The sequence below is a fragment of the Cyprinus carpio genome, chromosome A5 (genome assembly GCF_018340385.1).
Source record: "Cyprinus carpio isolate SPL01 chromosome A5, ASM1834038v1, whole genome shotgun sequence".
In the NCBI taxonomy this organism is placed as follows: domain Eukaryota; kingdom Metazoa; phylum Chordata; class Actinopteri; order Cypriniformes; family Cyprinidae; genus Cyprinus; species Cyprinus carpio.
In genome coordinates, this window is record NC_056576.1 from 28,913,658 (window position 1) to 28,932,026 (window position 18,369).

General features: G+C 35.7%; 1 protein-coding gene across 3 annotated transcripts; it reads right to left on the reverse strand.

The window, feature by feature from the left end:
- Nucleotides 1-1,791: 1,791 nt before the first annotated feature.
- Nucleotides 1,792-18,104, reverse strand: olfm1a (olfactomedin 1a). Of its 3 annotated transcripts, none has more exons than XM_042756775.1 (6): nt 17,564-18,104; nt 12,443-12,592; nt 12,140-12,295; nt 9,983-10,202; nt 5,319-5,425; nt 1,792-3,583 (listed from the first exon to the last, which is right to left on the reverse strand). In XM_042756775.1, the coding sequence occupies exons 1-6, from the start codon at nt 17,627-17,629 to the stop codon at nt 2,909-2,911; spliced, it is 1,374 nt and encodes a 457-aa protein (XP_042612709.1). In that variant the 5' UTR covers nt 17,630-18,104; the 3' UTR covers nt 1,792-2,908. The 3 variants fall into 3 exon arrangements, with proteins under 3 accessions (XP_042612709.1, XP_042612708.1, XP_018926784.1); XM_042756774.1 differs by lacking the exon at nt 17,564-18,104 and adding an exon at nt 15,066-15,467; XM_019071239.2 differs by lacking the exons at nt 1,792-3,583; nt 5,319-5,425; nt 9,983-10,202 and adding an exon at nt 10,373-10,702 and having other exon boundaries at nt 17,564-18,095.
- Nucleotides 18,105-18,369: the final 265 nt, after the last annotated feature.

Below are 18,369 nucleotides of genomic sequence, written 5' to 3' on the forward strand. Positions count from 1 at the left end.
TTGTGTTTGTAATAAGGGCTGCACTGGAAACCTGTCTGCGTTATTGCCAGTTATTTCTGTTAATTTCTGAACTTTAAACTCTATGAGGATCCATTTAGCTTTGCTGTTTAATTAAGTCTGAACTGGTTAGGTTCTAGGAGGTCTATAATACCTGCAGAGAGCTATTTGTTAGCTTTCCCCATTCATCTCTGTGACGAGTGGGGCGGGACACGTGCGCCACTCACCGGTCTTGAGTCCCACGGAGGAGCTCCAGGAAGGATAAAAGGAGGAGTAATGACAGTGAAGGACAAGAGAGGACCAGGCCTGGATTTTATGTTGTCTTGTTTGTGCGCGGGAGTCGTCCGTGAGGGGCTGTCACTTTTTCTTTTCGTTTTGTGTTGTTCATTTGTTTATTAAAGTTTTATGTTTAAATATTTGCCAGTTCCCACCTCTTTGTTCCCAATCTACGAACATTATTACAATCTCAATGGCATTTTCTTGGCTGTCTGAATAAAGGGGGGAAAAACTCAATTATGCATAAGCTATGGATAAAGCATAACATACAAAAACAAATGTTCCACAAAGTACCCATAAACAAACAAACAAAAATCAGCAACAAAATAAAAGTCACAAACAAAATCTTTCTGTAAAGTATTCAGTCTAGATTAAAATAAAAGGCTCATACTGCAGGTTCCAACCTGAAATATGTTGCTTGCAAAAACATCTTCATCAGAATGTACTGCACGGCAAATTTTGAATGGCCCTCAATGGAGAAAGATGCATTTTTTTTGCAGCCAGATGGTACCAGTTACGCCATCTACCAACAGGGGCTAACAGGGCCATGTTACCCAGCCAAACCGCCTGTTAAACAAACAGCAATATGGCTCAACATGGTATTAAAGGAATAGTTCACCCAAAAATGAAAATTCTGTCATCATTTACTTTCCCTCATTTTGCTTGAAATCTGATTTCCTTTCATCTGTGGAACACACAAAAAAGATTTTACTTAGAAAAGCATTTTTGACCAAAAACTAGCATCCAAAGCAACACTACACGATGACATTTTGGGGTGAACTTTCCCTTTAAATGTCCATTGTATCTCTAAGTGTGACACTAAAATATGTTTGTTGTAAAATCATTACATTACAGACAATTATAAAGAATGAAGATGACTCTTTCATCATCACTATGAGAATGTAACAAGAGGGGCTTAATTATACGGTGGCTCCATGGTGCTGAGGAGCTGAGGGGAATTAGATTAGCTGATCTGATGGCTACCTTGAGATGAAAGAAGAAAGAAATGCCATTAAATCTAAGCACCTTTAGCGCTTGATGTCTTCCCTGAATAGCAGTTTGCCAGTGTCACGGTGGCTTGAATTAAATGTGCATTTGCTGAGTGCAGACAGACCAGACAATTCAATTTGACACTGCCTTTAGAGAAGAGCTGAGGGCTAATGAGTTGCTCTGTCTTTAGTGCGTGTCCCACTGCTTCCGGATCAGCTTTCACTGCAGCCAAACAGATGAGGTCATCACTTTCTGCGCCCGTTGCCATGGAGAAAGAATATAGGCTGGTAATGATATCCACCTTTAGACAGGTCTTATTTTTTTCTTTAGACTATTCCGTCCCATTTGACATTTCCCTTGGCTCCTGAAGCTTCGGAAGCTGGAGTCGGGTCATTATCCACAGAAATCTTTTTCTACGCAGACAAATAAGGAGATTATTGTTTTCTTTCTTTATTTAGATCTATATTTTGGAGACTGTAATTTGATATGCACGTATGGCACATGGTTTAATTTTCTTCAGGCAATAACTGTAAAATAAAAACTGGCTTTATTGATATGAATCACATTGCAAGTACAACACAGATGCAAGCGTAACAGTTTTAGATGATGCCATCTATTTCTTCTAACAGCTGACACATGGATCTGTCTTGAAATACAGTCAAAGATTAATACCTTGTAAATAATTTTTTTCACATTTTCTTTTGACACTTTTTTTGCTGACAAGTTATATCTATATATATACTCTTGGCTTCTTTTTCTTACAATCCATCCTACTATTTAAGTCACTTTATGAACACAAATTTTAAAAACAACAAAAGATACAGCAAAAATGAAACGTGGCAAGAAGAATAGCAAACCCATCACTAATCTAATCTCTTTTTCACATATAAGGTTCATATTAATGTGAGAAAAATAATACAAACATGTGAAACGTAGTGCTAAAAATGTCCATGCAAATCTTTGTGAATATCAAACTACATACAGTCACAACACGCTGCAGTTCTTTAAAAGAGTGCCTCCAACAGTCAGTGCCTTCGGTTCTTTAGTTGATGTTAGTTAGTTTTGATTGCTCTCGATACAAAGGACATAACTGGGTAACTAAATGACATCTTTCTAACGTCACACTTCTTTGCCCTCTACCATGTAAATAAATCATGTTCGTAAAGCTGTACAAGTACTAAGAACACCATGAAAAATAATTTGATGAATTGGTGTTTTTGTTTTGCAGTTAAAATATCTAAACATACCTAAAAACCAACATAAATTTACTTGAAGCAAAACTGGGTTTGTTTTCAGATAATATACAGTACAGTATATACTGTATATAATTTATGCTTAAAAACAAACAAACAAACAAACAAACAAAAAACCCATAATTTTACGCAATTTTGCTTCACAAGTAAATTGATCTTGGTTTAAGAATTTTTCAACATTTTTGCAGTGATAAGCAGTGATATTCAAACACAGTTATCTAAGAAAAGCCTAAAAAAGAAAAAAGACATTTTGGCAGCTGTTGCCATTAACTATTACTTTTGATACATTTTAATGTCATCTTTTATTGAACAATCATCAGGCATTACTCAATTTTTCATTAATAAACTATATCAGTGCTACTGTGTATCTCAAAGGGATGGAGAATGTCACTTTAGAGTTCCTCAGAGCGAATGACGTGGAACAAGGTGACGTTATACAGCACCTGGTGTCCATTGTTCCATGCGTAAAGAGCTCTGTCCCTAGGGTTATAATCCAGCATGGAGATATGGGAATACTTGTTCTGTAAGGGGATGTCGATATATTCGTAAGTAGAGGAGTTGGTATGGAAAGCATAGTAGACCTTTGTCCCTCCTGAGTATCCGTTGGTGACATAAAGCGTCCCGCAGATCATGAAGGCCTCGCCTGCGCTCCTCTTTGGGTGGTTGGTGGTGTAGCTTTTGATGACTTGCAGGGTAAGTGGGTTGATCTTGCTGATGACAATATTCCCTGCATTTTGATTGGTGGCATAGATGGCCCAAAGCCCACCTTCGTCCACCATTAGGTCAATATCGGAGTGACCACCCCAGGAATAGTGGTAACGGTTATTGTAGCCGGCGTAATCTAGCTGACCGGACTTGCTGATGGTGGCTGTCTTGAAGTCAAATTTGATGATGGTGTTGCTTTGGAACTTATTGAAGTAGATTGAGCCGTTGTAGACCACCTGTCCTGTGCCTGACCAGGGGTGAGGAAGTCGATGTGAGGTGAAGTTGTCCGAATACATGAAGTCGGCCATGGACTTGTATTCCCGGACGAAGCGGTTGTTGTGGTAACCATCCATGTACCACACCTGGTGGTGGAAAAATGAATGCATTTATTTTACAGTATGTGCTCTTAAATAAGAAAATACAGGCAAATATAAGGTAACTACATGGGTTAAGATTATGGTAGGTTCACAAGGATTAAGAGTAGGTTCACGATTAGTACTTACTTATTATCTATGTAGTATGTATATGTGGAATGGGACAGTAAAAAACAGCCGAAAATAGTCTTTTTTTTAATACATAAAATGTTTTTGATATTTTTGGGGGAATACAGTCAACAAAAAAAAAATGTTAGAGTAATACAACTGTCCTGATATCATGAAGAAAAAAGATTCATAAAAATGAAATTCTCAAGGAATACATTATTAAGCAGTTTAGTATAATTTTTCATTATTATTTTGTAGAATAAAATAATTAAACTGCTTTACTGCTTACTAAAATTTGAAAAACTTCTGTAGACCAAAAAAAAAAAAAAAAAAACTTAACTGCATCAAAATCAATAAACCTCTTAAAATATCAAAGTTTTACCTTTTTTAGTTTCTTTTTGAGTTAATTCTAACTCAACCAGTCAGGTCTGTATGTAAAATGTCATGTGTTGTGACTCTCCAAAAATGTTATATTTATAAATTAATAATTCATGATATTGAAAGGTACCTTGAAAATACCTTCAAATATATTTATATATTTAAATATTTAAATAATGATTAAATGTGTGCAAACATATATTCATTGAAAGGAAAATATGTTTTTACTTTTTGCACCACATGACATTCACCTGGCACATGTGATATTTTTCCTTTTCTTTATTGTGGATGCTCTTTTATGTCATTGATCCCTTCACAGTCAAGGACAGCATGCAATCTGAGTCTTGGTACTGATGTATTCAATTTATTCTTTTACTTGCCTATTATCCTATCCCTGCTCTGAACTGATTTAATAAAATCGGATTCTTTAAAAAAGCATGTTTTTAAACTGTCTGACCCTTTTAAGTGTATAATTCACTGTTAAAATAAATACTAAGGCTATCAGAAGCTTCACGCAAGGGCAACTCTCTGACCCTTCATCAATCATTTAAGGCTCAGACAGATCTGCAGGCCAGATGCCATTCTGTTTCTGGGCTTTTCTACTGGATCGATCCATCTCAAAGGAGCTAAAAACTTCACCGCTTCACCTTCAGCGATCCTCTTTGAAGTTGTTGCATTAATATATGATGGGATCATAGATTAGTTGTCAAGCAACTTACTCGCTATACTGACATCTAACCAAGATGGATGTGTTAGATTTGTTCAAGAAATTGGAGAAATATAAAGGCAGGGAACTAAAACAGCTGTACAAGATTTTGCTTTTTAGCACAGAATACTAAAGTTTGTCTGAAAACAAAGATATGAAACCAAGAGAAATATACCAGCATTTGTGTGCGGGAAATACTGGAGCAGGAATGAACAGACATCATTCAGCTCTTACTGGGAATGACTTTGCTGCCAGACTAATAAAATCTTGCAAGATTTACACCTATCATTTGCATCTTAATGTTTGCCAGTAATTTAATAAACCACACTCTTGGCATGTTTACGAGAAAATATACTGCAGGGACAAAAAGAGTGCTGATAAGACGAAGTCAAATACATTTTAGCTAGGAAGAAAAAAAAAAAAAAGCAGTTGTGATTAAAATGAGGGATGTGAAGTGATTAAAGCTGTTTTTCTCTTACATAAACAATCCAGAGGAATTCAGTTAAGACAGTAAAGATTTGATGAACTCACCCTCGTATCACCATCGGGGGCAAGCGGATCAGTCATCCAGGATCCATATCTTGATCCAGATGTCTTTATGGTTATAGCATCACTTATTCCTGTCAGCTTCCCACAGGCTGATAACAGTAAAACATGGTAACAAGTAAAACTCAATATTTTATTGCCATCATTTCCTCAAACTCATGTTCAACATTCTTATTCCATAAGACATAAAAAGACATATTTTGAAGAATGTTCATGCTGCTCTTTTCCATACAATGAAAGTGGATGGTGACCAGGGGCTGTCATGCACAATAAAATGAACCTAAAATTAGTCCATAAGACTTGAGCCATATAACAGCTTTGTGGAAAAAAAATGAAAATAAGTTATTCACTGACGACATTGTTTCGCACACCAAAATTAATCACACCAGGTTTCTCACTAATTATAACAATGAAATATTCACACAAACTGGAATAGTGAGCGAGTCATATGGACTTTAATTGCAGTAGTCTGGTCACCATTCACTTTCATTGTGTAGAAAAGATGGACTTTAATTGCAGTAGTCTGGTCACCATTCACTTTCATTGTGTAGAAAAGAGCAACATGAACATCCCATCTGACATCTCTAAGAAAAATAAATTAATAATAGAGATTTATAATGGTGTGAGGGTGAGTAAAAGATGACAATTTTCATTTCTGGTGAATTCTTCCATTTTCTTTTAACATGCTGCTTCTATGCTTTCTTATGAGTGAGTGATATGCTGTTAAACTTCAATGTTTTGCACTGGTAAGTGGGCATGTGGTGGATGGATGGGGGAGGCGTTGGAGTTCCTGTCATGTTCTGGCGTGTGTTAGCCACTCAGGCAGAAGTTTGCAGGCGTCAGTGAACCTCTCATACTCTCTGTTTTGACACAGTGTCAGACAAACACACTGGAGCATAACTTGTATAGTTGTCTGCAGTGTTGTTAGAGTCCTCATACACAAAGAAGTGTGTTCTTCTCTCATTTATACTGCGTTTTCTCTATTATTCTGTCACTTTATATCTTTCTGAGAACTGATGCTGTTTCGCTTTCTCTCACTGTTTCTCTCTCTCTCTCTCTGGCTGTGCTGTTGTGGCAGTCCGCTGGGGCAAAGCAACTGCTTTTAAACGAAATGTACATTTATAGATACTCCTCTGTTTCCCATTATATTTTTCCAATATTCTGTTCTTGCCGCTGAAATGCGATTATCATGCTGGTTTATGAAAAACCTTACAGGAGCCAGTTCTGAAGAATGAACTGTTTTGTATTTCACTGACCTGGCTATTTGGTATCATTACGCAGCTCTCCAGAATATTTGATTCTGATTGGTCGATCATGGAATTCTGCGGTCATCATGACGTGCAACTGTATATCTGACAGTTGTCCCTGGCAACCAGTCTCCATGCTGGTTTTAAGTCTCTCATTTCCCTCTGCGCTCTCTTTCTTCTCACATGATAAAAAAACTCAAATCAATATTTCATGTTCATGTATTTATTTATTTGGTGAGTCAGCCAGTCATTGTCGCAAAATAAACCCTTTCAGGATGATATAAGAACTTTCTGCTTTACATCTGAGTTTATTTTGTGATCGTGAGCAGCTGACTGCCCATTATCTCATATTTATTTTATATTGTACTCTTATTTCAATTTACAAATGACTGAACTATAGCTGTTTTCTTTGAAACAGAAGCTTTGGCATAAAATTACTGGATAGATATTCTATGGCACATAATATCATTAAAGTCACTGCAAAGTCCTTGAACAGACTGACCTCTTTATATGATTACTCATAATCTGCTAATATTGACCTGTGCAATTCCATAATCGCTTTGGGATAATGAGTTGCAATTTATTCATCTATACTTCTCCAGCCTGATTATTGACTCATAGATATTCTATGGCACATAATATTCACAGTTACCAGCCTGATTATTGTCTCGGCACAGGTGGCCAGTCTTTACACCAGACCTGATAGCCAAATGTTAGCTAAATAGTCTGTCACAGGCGATAAATTTCAGTTCTATTAGTGTATTTAAGTGATAACGTAGTGAAGAACCTTTTCTAGGATCGTAAAGCAGTCGTAAAACTGAATATACAGCGGACTGAAGGCTAGGATCTATAGTGCTTCTGACACTGACTGCTGATGCAATTATGCTGAAATATACAGCAAGTAACACTGAGTTCACAGCCATACATCGCTAATGTGTGATTACTGTTGCATAGATAACACGTTTATGTAATTTTCTCAGATATTTGCATAATGTCATGGCATTAAATTTTGCCAACCCATCCCATGTTTTCTTTCGCGAAATCTACTGTGCTATGCGTAAGGTTAGAGAAGCTTAGCAGAAACCCAGCACTCACCTTAATGTATGGATAACTCTTTGCTTTGACTCTTTGTGATTTTTATCCTCAGCTATCAACTGAATTTGTCTTTTACAACATAACATATGCACATTTCCAAGAAAATAAATGGAATTGAAGATGGTTGTTGACTTTTTAAATCAAGATTTTACATTTAATTTTACATTAATGTATGTTAACATAACAATATACACTATTGTTCAAAAGTTTGGGGTCAGAAATATTGTTTTCTTTTTTTAAAGATATTTATGCAAATACTTTTATGCAGCAAGGATGCATTAAATTGATCAAAAGTGACAGTGACGACTTAAATTATTTAAAAAAAATGCTTTATTTTATGTCATTTTATGAAATGTATCACGGTTTTCACAAAAACTATTAAAGAGCACAACTGTTTACAACATTGATAAGAATTATCGTTACTTGAGTATTCGGCATATTAAAAGCCTTTTAATAGGATTTCTGAAGGATCATGTGACACTGAAGACTGGAGTAATGGCTGCACAGGAACAAATAATTTTTAGGAAAAAATATTTTAATATATATATTTAAATAGAAAACAGTTATTTGAAATTTCAATAATATTTCACAGTATTACTGTTTTACTGTATAAAAATTACAGAATAACTGGACAAAAATTGTGGCACATCACAGGATACTGTTGAAACTGCTTCAAATTGTATGGACAACAATCACAAAACAATTGGCTAAGGTTTCTCTCAAAACTCTATTGACTATGAATGTAATATTTCCTATGAATGAAGTTCACGTTATTTAACTTAACGTGAACAAATTATGACTGTTTTTTTCCCATCCAGTGATTTAATTCCCTTATGAAATGCAGCATCAGAAATTCATGTAGCAAGGAGATTCCTGTACTGAGAGCAGTAATCTTTCAATAGAATCCCATGATCATATTTAGATGGCTCTCTTTATCACTGCATGCAGCTTTTGGCTCACTGGAAAACTTAAAACTGCAGCTCTTTTTTTTGGTATTTATTGTTAAGCATCAAAACCCAGCATGGTGTCCTCCTTTAATCAATCAAAGTGAGGTTGCATTTGCATTATGCATGAATAGTACTAAATCTGTTATTCGTCTGAATCTAAAATAAATGCTCCAAAAAGGAGCAAGAGCAATTCTCTATTGTTACACAGAGCTTCTGACCTATATTCCAATGTATGAATGGTTATTAAATTTCTGTGAAAATGTGCATTTTGCTTTTGGATTGTATGATGTTCATTCAACTGAGGATGTGTTTATAAATCAGAGATGTGTCCTGTCATACTGAATTTTGATAATGTTATTTAATTAACCTGTAAATTCGCTATGACTTCATGCCATGGCTCAGGTGGACCCAAAGGCATTTGTTAGAGGAGAGAACAGCACAGCAGCTTCTCATTAGTCACGTCTGTGTCTAACATCCATATGAAATCCATTCTTCACTTCCGAATAAGGCAACATCTGAATCTGCTGCTACTATCTGTATCAGATTAGCTATGCTGAGATACAGCATTTCAGAAATGGAAAATGACAGGAATAAAGGAAGTGTATATGTTGTGTTGTTTAAATTCAGCATGCTAATGCCTCAGAGCAGCACAATAAAATACAGTGTTTTGTATTTTGCTCAATCATCCAAAAAGTCAGGACTAATGTGTTTAATGAGAAGCATCCTTGAATTTGCAGTTTCAATAAATATTGAGGCTACACTATGTTTGTTATTTCAAATGTGCCATGAACACTATTTATTTATTTATTTATTGGAGCTGAAAATTTACCCTCCAAGATGTAGATGAGTTTGTTTCTTCATTGGAACAGATCTGGAGAAATTTAGCATTATGTCATTGTAATAATTATGATTATTGTGATGTTTTTATCAGCTGTTCGGACTCTCACTCTGATGGCACCCATTCACTGCAGAGGATCCACTGGTGAGCAAGGGACACAATGCTAAATTTCTCCAAATCTGTTTTGATGAAGAAAGAAGCCAATCTACAACTTGGGTGAGTAAATTTTCAGCAAATTTTCATTTTTGGTGAACTATTATTTTAATAAGAAAAAAAAAAGTGAAGTGTGACTTTATTTGTGCAATCTTTAATTTCCTAATATAACTGTATAAAAGCAACATCAATATATTTTTATAGTATCTTTTTCTGGCCTATTTTTGTTATTCAAAAAATATGAACTAGTAAAAAAATATATTTTCTTGCATACTTAAGTGTGTGTTTTAACAAAAAATGAACTGTCATATATAATATTTTGAAATGAAATATAAAATTTGTTTGTGTTTGTGTTTAAACTCATCCTACCTAATTTTTGCATGCATGCACGAAGCCTCTCCTCAAGATTAGACACCCTGTTGTGAAGCTCCTCGTAGTCAAAGGCCCCGATCTCCTCCTGCAGTTCACTTAGCACTGATGTCAGATTCTTGACCTCCTCTTTAAACTGCATTACCAATTTTGCATCAGCCTTGTATTCCTCCAACACTGGTATCATTGGCCTAAGTTCCTCCATTTTCGCTTTTATGGCCTGAAAGGTTAAAATAGGCTTGGTTCAGTAGGCATGTGTGCAACGATTGCGTCCAAACACCTGTCTTGCCCTACACTTGCCCTCTCTGCCTTCTCTACCATAATTGTGTGCCTAGCCAATAGATGTAAAGTTCAACATAGTATAAAACAAGTTCTCAGTACACCAGCAAAAATGTGAAAAAACTCTCTTTATTTTTCAGTGTTTAAAATGCAAGGTGTCGAGGGTTACATGCTTCACATACAACAATATTTTCCCTTGTTTCGAAATATCCAAATGTGCATAAACAAATCTGAATTATAGACATGAAGATGTCATAACATAAGAAAATCTACTCATGGAAGGCTGCAATAGTGGCATGCACAAAAAGACTGCAAACAGAATTCAAAGGTGCTTTGTATTTAAAATAAACTGAATGATGCGATCAGTTGACCAGTTGATTATAATGGCATTGAACTTGTTCTTCAGTCTCTGCAGCTTTGATTTAATTCATAAAGTTAGCCCTGCAAGCAAGAAAATGAAATTTGGTTGAATAACTAACTCGCTAGCCTTTCTAACACATACATTTTCACAGATACAGCTGTTTGTACAGAAATAATGCAGCATTTTATTAAAAAAATAATTTGATAGGATGAACTAACACACAAATACATGCTTGAAATTATTTGCACAAGTGCAAATAATCATGATGGATTCTGCCATATGTTTAAAACACATAAATCAGGACATAGATGAAGAAAAAACATAATATTAATAGCAAGCTATTAAAACTATACATACACTACCATTCAAAAGTCTGGGGTCAGTAAGATATATATATATATATTAAATAATTATCTTATGTATGTTGCTCTGCATATGACATGCAGCGGGAAAAAAAACAAAAAAACATATTTATTGTGGCCAAGAAATAATAATTTGTTCTCTTGTTTTATTACTCCATATAATTTTATTACTCCATAAATATGATATAATTAAAACACAAATGAATTATTATGTGGTATGTGGTCACAATTTACTACTACACATGAACAAATGGATAAGTTCTGGGAACAAATTATAAATATTGTTACAATTTAAAATTACTTTTTATGATGGCAAAGCTGAATTACTCCAGTCTTTAGTGTCACATGAGAAATCATTCTAATATGAAATCATTCTAATATACTGATTTGGTGCTCAAGAAACATTTCTTTTTATTATCAATGTTGAAAACTTCTGAAAACATTCACCATGTGGACTCCCATGTGGGTATGAATATCATATGATGGTGTATAAGATGACCTTTTCCAGCGACTGCATGCAAATATTTGATGGCTTCATGTAATAAATGTTTAAAGGTCAAGCCATAAAATGTTTTGAGTAGTTTTCTTACTTGGTAAATGAACAAGAGGAGCCACATTCCTGACCGTAACATTCAGTTTGACTAAATCAAGATGCTCAATACATTATTTTTGTCTAAAAGACTTTGAAGGGCCAGATGATGCCAAAAGACCTAAGAGACTATGCTAGACTGATCTATAAAATCTATGCCGCTTTGGGAGCTCGATACACACACTACAAATTGCAATGTGCAACCAAATCTCTGCGCCTCCATTTAGAAAAACAGCAACGTCCTTATTAGCATGCAGATGCAATTGTCAGACAGCTAACAAAAGCTAAGATGGAAAAGATCGCCAAAATGAATCAAATTTTGTAATTCACTTGAAAATGCCTGTGGCGTGAATATTCTGAGCTCACTTGGCTTGAAAATTTTCAGAAAATGAATATGCTCACTAGTTTTCTCAAAGATTGATTTTTTAAAGTAATTGGGAGCTCAATTAAATTAGTGAGTTAACCTTTTGGTAAATGAGACATATTGTATGAGGTCACAAATAAAACATGACATGGACAATGGAATAACTACACTGATCTGGATGAGTTTATGTATTTGTACCCACCTTGTATTGCTTGGCGATATTCTGCTTGTGGCTTTCCTCCACCTGTTTGAACTTGGATTCCAGGCCTCTCAACTGCACCTCCATTCTTTGCACATACTGCAGGTCTTTCTGGGTCCTCTGGTCAAGATTCTGGATGGACTGAGTCATGTTCTGAACCTGAGTGATGGAAAGAGGACATAAGAGAAGAATAATAAGCTATGTGTTGAGTGACAGCCTTGCTGAAAACATTTATGAAAGGCATTCAGCAAGCTGTGCATTCTGTCAGTATAGGTCTTTGAGTGTGGGTCATTTTTTAAAGGTTACTTTTTCCAGGAGCTGTCTCAGTTGTTTGGTCCTGGCATCCCGTGAACACATGGTCTGCTGAGGAGCCACAACGGTGCACACACACCTGCCCTCACTGTCTTGAGCTGAGCTGTACACCTGCCATGACTCCTCTGGGTTAGCAGGCAGCACCTGGGCAAGAGGAAAAACAAAGAGGAAAAAAGGTCAGTGACTGATCAGGATGTGCTTTATAGGAAGCAGCTTTGTAACAGTTTTCTTCTTTCTCCCACTGCAGTCTTTGAGAAGGTTAATTACCTGAACTCTACACAAGGGTCAGCGTGAAAGAATTATCGGCCACTCGATGGAAACTGTCATGCAGTGCAAGTTTTCTGTTACAATAATCATACATTTATGTATTGTTTTTGAATGCCTTGAACATGAGCATTTAGTTGTTTGTGGTTTATGAAAAGTTGTTTTTGTGAATTCTGTGAAGTAAATATGTCTCCAAGGTAACATTATTTAGATTATTTATTTATCTATTATTAGTATTTAAATCTAGAAAGCATGAGTTTCAGAATGAAATGAAAATGATAAACAAATTAGTAATGTTTCACACTGTATGCAGTTGTTTTCCAAAAATGTCAAAATTGTTTCTAAAGTCTATGAAACTATATAAATATATAACAAATTAAATAATAATATTATTATATAACTTATTTGTTGTGTTTGTGTATATATGTGTGTGTGTGTGTGTGTGTGTGTGTGTGTGTGTGTACATATATACACACACACACACATATATTTATTTATATATATATATATATATATATATATATATATATATATATATATATATATATATATATATATATATATATATATATATATACATATATAATATAAGCCAAGCTACATAATTTATTCTCTGTATTACTTAATTTCCCTTGTTCAGATTTTGTTTCTTCTTGTCCACCAGGTGCAGAGCAGTGTATTAGTGGTCAATATACTGACAAAACACAGTTTTCTTTTAAGGATTTTCATAGTTGGTTCTTTGATGTGAAATGGTCTTTTCTCGAAGGGGATTTTATGACCCAGTGGCTTTACATAAAAGAGCCATCTGGAAGAGTGAGTGTTTTCGTATGTTTTGTCCTAATCCCGAGTAATCTAATGAATAATCCATAACCAGAGCAGACAGAAAGCACTTTTTATTAAATCGAAGGAACATCTTTGCAAATCTGCTGGCATTGTAATGCTGAATTCAGGTTATAATAAAATCTAATATTTTTATTGTTTGAGGACAGAGTTTATCACAATACCAAAATAGTGAACACATATTATATAAGAAAAAAAATACATAAAGAAAGAGAAAAAAATATATATCTTTCCCTTGCTCACAAACAAGTGATTTAATTAGTATTGATTTCAAAACAATTTCTAAGATAGCAGATGACTAAGAAAAATTACTCAAGACTATAAACACACTTGTCTGTATAGTGTGAGACTAGTCTTACCTAATGGTTAGAGAGTCGGATTTGTAACCCAAAGATTGCGGGTTCGAGTCACAGTACTGGCAGGGAAGCCACCAAACCCCCAACTGCTCCGTGTGTGTGTGTGCAGTACTCACTGCTGTGTCTGTGCACTTGGATGCATTAAAAAATGCAAAGCACAAATTCCGAGTATGGGACACCATACTTGGCTACACACCACTACACGTCACTTTTAAAGTCAATAATCCCCCCGCTGAGACAAATTTTTACCTGATCGCACTGTTTGAACCTGAAAAGACAAAGGTTTTTGCCCATTGGAAAAGCTGCATAATATTGGATATCTATTAAAATTAATCACACACTGTCACTGTTAGGTCAACTTCAACCAGCTGGTTCCTACCACCTCGTCCCCTAAATAAATACCTTCTGATAAATTCAAGATCTCTTAAACAAGGAACACTGAACTAATTATAACGCATTTTGGCTTTGGCAAAAGTTGTCAAAAAAATCAAAAAAGGTTTTTTTATTTTATTTTTTTTTTTTTATCCTTTTAGTATTTGCCACCTTTTGTGTTGCTACACTACATGAATCATGCAGTGACATAAACAGCAATAGGTTCAACTTAATTGAGATCTTACTTTTCTTTTCTTTTCTTTTCCTTTCTTTTCTTTTTTTTTTTTTTTGGCAACAGCACAGCAACAGTTCCATCATTACACAATACCAAAATCTAAATTAACATCAAATACAGGCAAACACATAAATATTTTCATTGCATTTGATAAAACCATAATATCATAGGATATGCTACATCAATCTATATAGGACTGAATAATTATATCATATTTATATACTATAATATTTACATGGTACTCCAAGGTACTTCAGAAAATACTATTGGACCGGTGAATGTGATTTCACCAAGTAGGCTACAACATGTTCCTGGAACAACATTCCAATCAACCAATCAGAATTGAGAGACAAGTTTTCAAGAAATGTATCATGATATTGACATGGTACAATGTAAAAACATACAGGTGCTATATTTCGCATGTTTTTAGAGTACTACCGTAAGGACAACACATATAATTTACATTATTTAAATAGTATCATTTATAACGTATGAATAATATAAATGTTTTTCGCAGCTCATGAACATGAACAAAGAGAGGAAAACTCACGCCAGTGCTCCGGTCCGGCACACCCGGAGGTGCCACGCTTAATTTGGTGCTATTCAGACCTACTAGTGAGGGCAACGTTTGCGACATCCAGTTGGTGATCATCGCCATCGTGCTGAGCACTACTCCAATTTTCAGCAAAGGCACCGACATCTCTGCTCTTGTCTTTCCCAGTAACCTTCATTATACAGATTCCAGTGGAGAACTGTGCTGGTGACCTGCGCTGCTGACAGAGGTGATGCGCTTCTGTAAAGCATCTAGTGTCAATGAATTCATCTCGGGGATTTCTACTCGCACGATTCTATACTGAACTTTATTATTACTCGAGCGCTCTCGGTTTATGATAAGAGTGCTGTTCTCTCTTCTCTCTTCACGCGAATAATGACAGCAGCTCAGCAGAGCATCACATCTCATTGGTCCCGCGTCCGCCCACCCGCTATACTGGTGAAATATGCATTAATATCATAAACCTCCTCGCGGCGCTTGACGCACGAATATACTAAATCACTGAACGCATACAAAGTTTTTCTTTTTTTTTCTTCCGTGCTCTCACAATACCTACACTGACAGCAATATTTAAAACCGAGTAGCCTATTAAGATACAAAACAGTGTAGTCTACTCTGCTCTCGATAAATGTACATGTAGAAATGCCTTTAAAACAGTAAGCGATGTTTTTATTCACACACTTACAAAAAAATATCCAAACAACGTGACAGTACGTACAAAAGCTGGAGGCTACATTGGGTTACGCGAGACGAAAATGACCTACTGGTTATGGTAAAGTGGACCCCCTTGAATAATGCGCGCGCTGTGTAATATTTTGGCTCATCGGTGCAATTTTGCAGCCATCAGGCTCTCTCCTCCGCATGCATTACACAGTAACCATATTATTTATGCTCTCTAAAGTAACTATGATTGTTAATGCTCTCTGAACATTTCATTAAACTCTGAAATATCAACATATGTTTAGATTAAAAAGATAACTCAGTTATGCACAGTCTAAAAACAGAGTGCTTTATGAGTGCTATTTATGAGCCACTTCTGAACAGGAGAGTTTTAGACCATTAACAGTTATCTCTCAGCAGCATGCCATGGTATTATTTAGCCAACAGAGGGCAGTACAGGTTACCTTCTCAGGATATTTATACACACATACACCATAGACACGTTCTTAATGAACTACTGACATATAAGCACTCACGGACAGACTCAAGATTTAATCAACATACTTGTTCTCTTCTTATTTAAATTTTTTTTTTTGCAAGAAACACTTGTTTTCACCTGCACTAACACATAAATATCTTGGAAATATCTAACTGATCACTGATTTGCACATGAAAAGTTTTCGTCCTGTTCAGGCCAACAATATTTATGAAATTTTTGAGCAATTTTTTAAAATTGAATGTGAATTATAGCATGCTATAATATGAAGTGCATCTAATGCCATAGTTAACTTAGTAGGCAGGAAACAATATCAATTTTGTTTCAACCTTAATTTCTATTAAATAAAAAAAAAAAAAAAAAAAAATCAGTGATTCATAATTTGGGATTTGTAATTTGAGATTGCAAATTATGACACAGGGCACTTAGTTTAAGATTACTGATTTAGTTAAATGAATTATCCAATAACCCACTGTTATTTTAACCCTGTTTTATTAATAGCTACTTGTAGTATTATGGTCAAAAAAAAAAAAAAAAAAAAAATCAAACCTTAATTGTTTCTTGCACAAAACAATCCATGCAGAATACAGTAAAGAGGTGAAATTAATGAAATTTGCAATATTCATTTTCTGTACATTAAGACTAATGACCTTGTCCCTTCAGTAAAGCTGAAATGGTACCATTTGATTAACTCACCAACAGAGATTTCATGTCAAGGCGTACAGAAAAACTAGTTACTGAAGAGTAAGCATCAGTGTGGAGTGTGGAGAAAGCAATTTACTTGCTATTTTTGTCTTCAAAGTGAGATTATAGTGTCAGAGACAATCACAGTGTGTGGATAATGAGAATACACTGCACAAGCCCTGGAGTGTTTTAACTTGAATAGGGATAATCATACAAACGATAAAATGATACTGATGATCACTCTCTCTCTCTCTCTCTCTCTCTCTCACACACACACACACACACACACACACACACACACACACACAATAACAGAGACTTCACTGCTACCAAGATGCATTTATCTCACTAAAACTGCCAACTATTAGCTACTCTGTGAACACATTCATAATCACCCACAATAAACCTACATAAAAGTTACTATTAAAAAAAATAAAAATAAAAAAAAACTCTAGCCATGTGGCATGAAAGCTCTAGAAAAGAGAATCCCCGCTGTGATTTTATTCTAAATGAGGTTTAATCATATAAGTCTGTACAGATCTCTGCTGCCCAATAGATTAATCTGCCCTTATGATAATACACGAAACGGCTTATTCTGAGCATATCTGCCTAATTAGTCCGAGATGCGCGCTGAAAATGGCGTTTATAAACCTACTTGGGTGAGTTCAGTGCCCATCAGTACAAGGAGGGTGAGACTCAGGAGCTTGCTTGCAGGCTGCATCTTCTGCCGCCGATGCCACCTGATCCGAGGATATCACATGCAGCGCTGTTTTCTGTGCAGCTGTCCGGCTCTCTATCTGATGCTCCTCTTGAATGTGCGTATATGTTTTTATTCAGCGCCAAGATAACGGGAAAATGAGATTGGAATGGTTTGCAGAGCCTCCTCTTTGCATATTTATCTGATGTCAGCTTCTCGACGCCTCCTCGTCCTGTTTCTTGCTGGACCGGCGATCCGATCGCGAATGTAGGGATGAGCACGAAAGGGGCGAAAATATTACTTCATCACTAGACAAACTTGGCTGGTTAATACGAGAGAGTAGGTGTGGGCAGGAAATTTGAGAAGCGGGGCCAAGCAGTGGTGCTGAACCGGATGTGACACGAACTGTCGTGGGAAATTCAAAAACCAGAGGCACCTGAGCGGCGCGAGCAGCGTGAGGGGAGAGCGCGCTCAATCTGCGATCACTGCACGAGCTCTCAGCGCGCGCGTGAAACAGCACAGTTTACAGCACAAGTGCCAGGACTTTTAACTAATAAAAGGAGTGGCGAGGTTGCCATGGAGACCGCATCCTCCTTGGGTACCACCACTAATAATAATACAAATAAATAAATAAAATAAAATAAATTAAAGCTGACACATTTTTTAAATATACACTTGTCATTTAGAACTATTAGAACTTAAGTGATTTAGTTAATTATATAATAATAATAATAATAATAATAATATCTAACATAATTTACACA

Excerpts from the sequence above, each read along its gene's own strand:
- olfm1a (XM_042756774.1), bottom strand. The coding sequence starts at position 15,215 with ATGTCGGTGCCTTTGCTGAAAATTGGAGTAGTGCTCAGCACGATGGCG. Across the intron at positions 12,593-15,065 it reads TGCCGGACCGGAGCACTGGC|GTGCTGCCTGCTAACCCAGA; the intron begins GTGAGTTTTCCT and ends CCTCTTGCCCAG. Across the intron at positions 10,203-12,139 it reads ATATCGCCAAGCAATACAAG|GCCATAAAAGCGAAAATGGA; the intron begins GTGGGTACAAAT and ends TTAACCTTTCAG.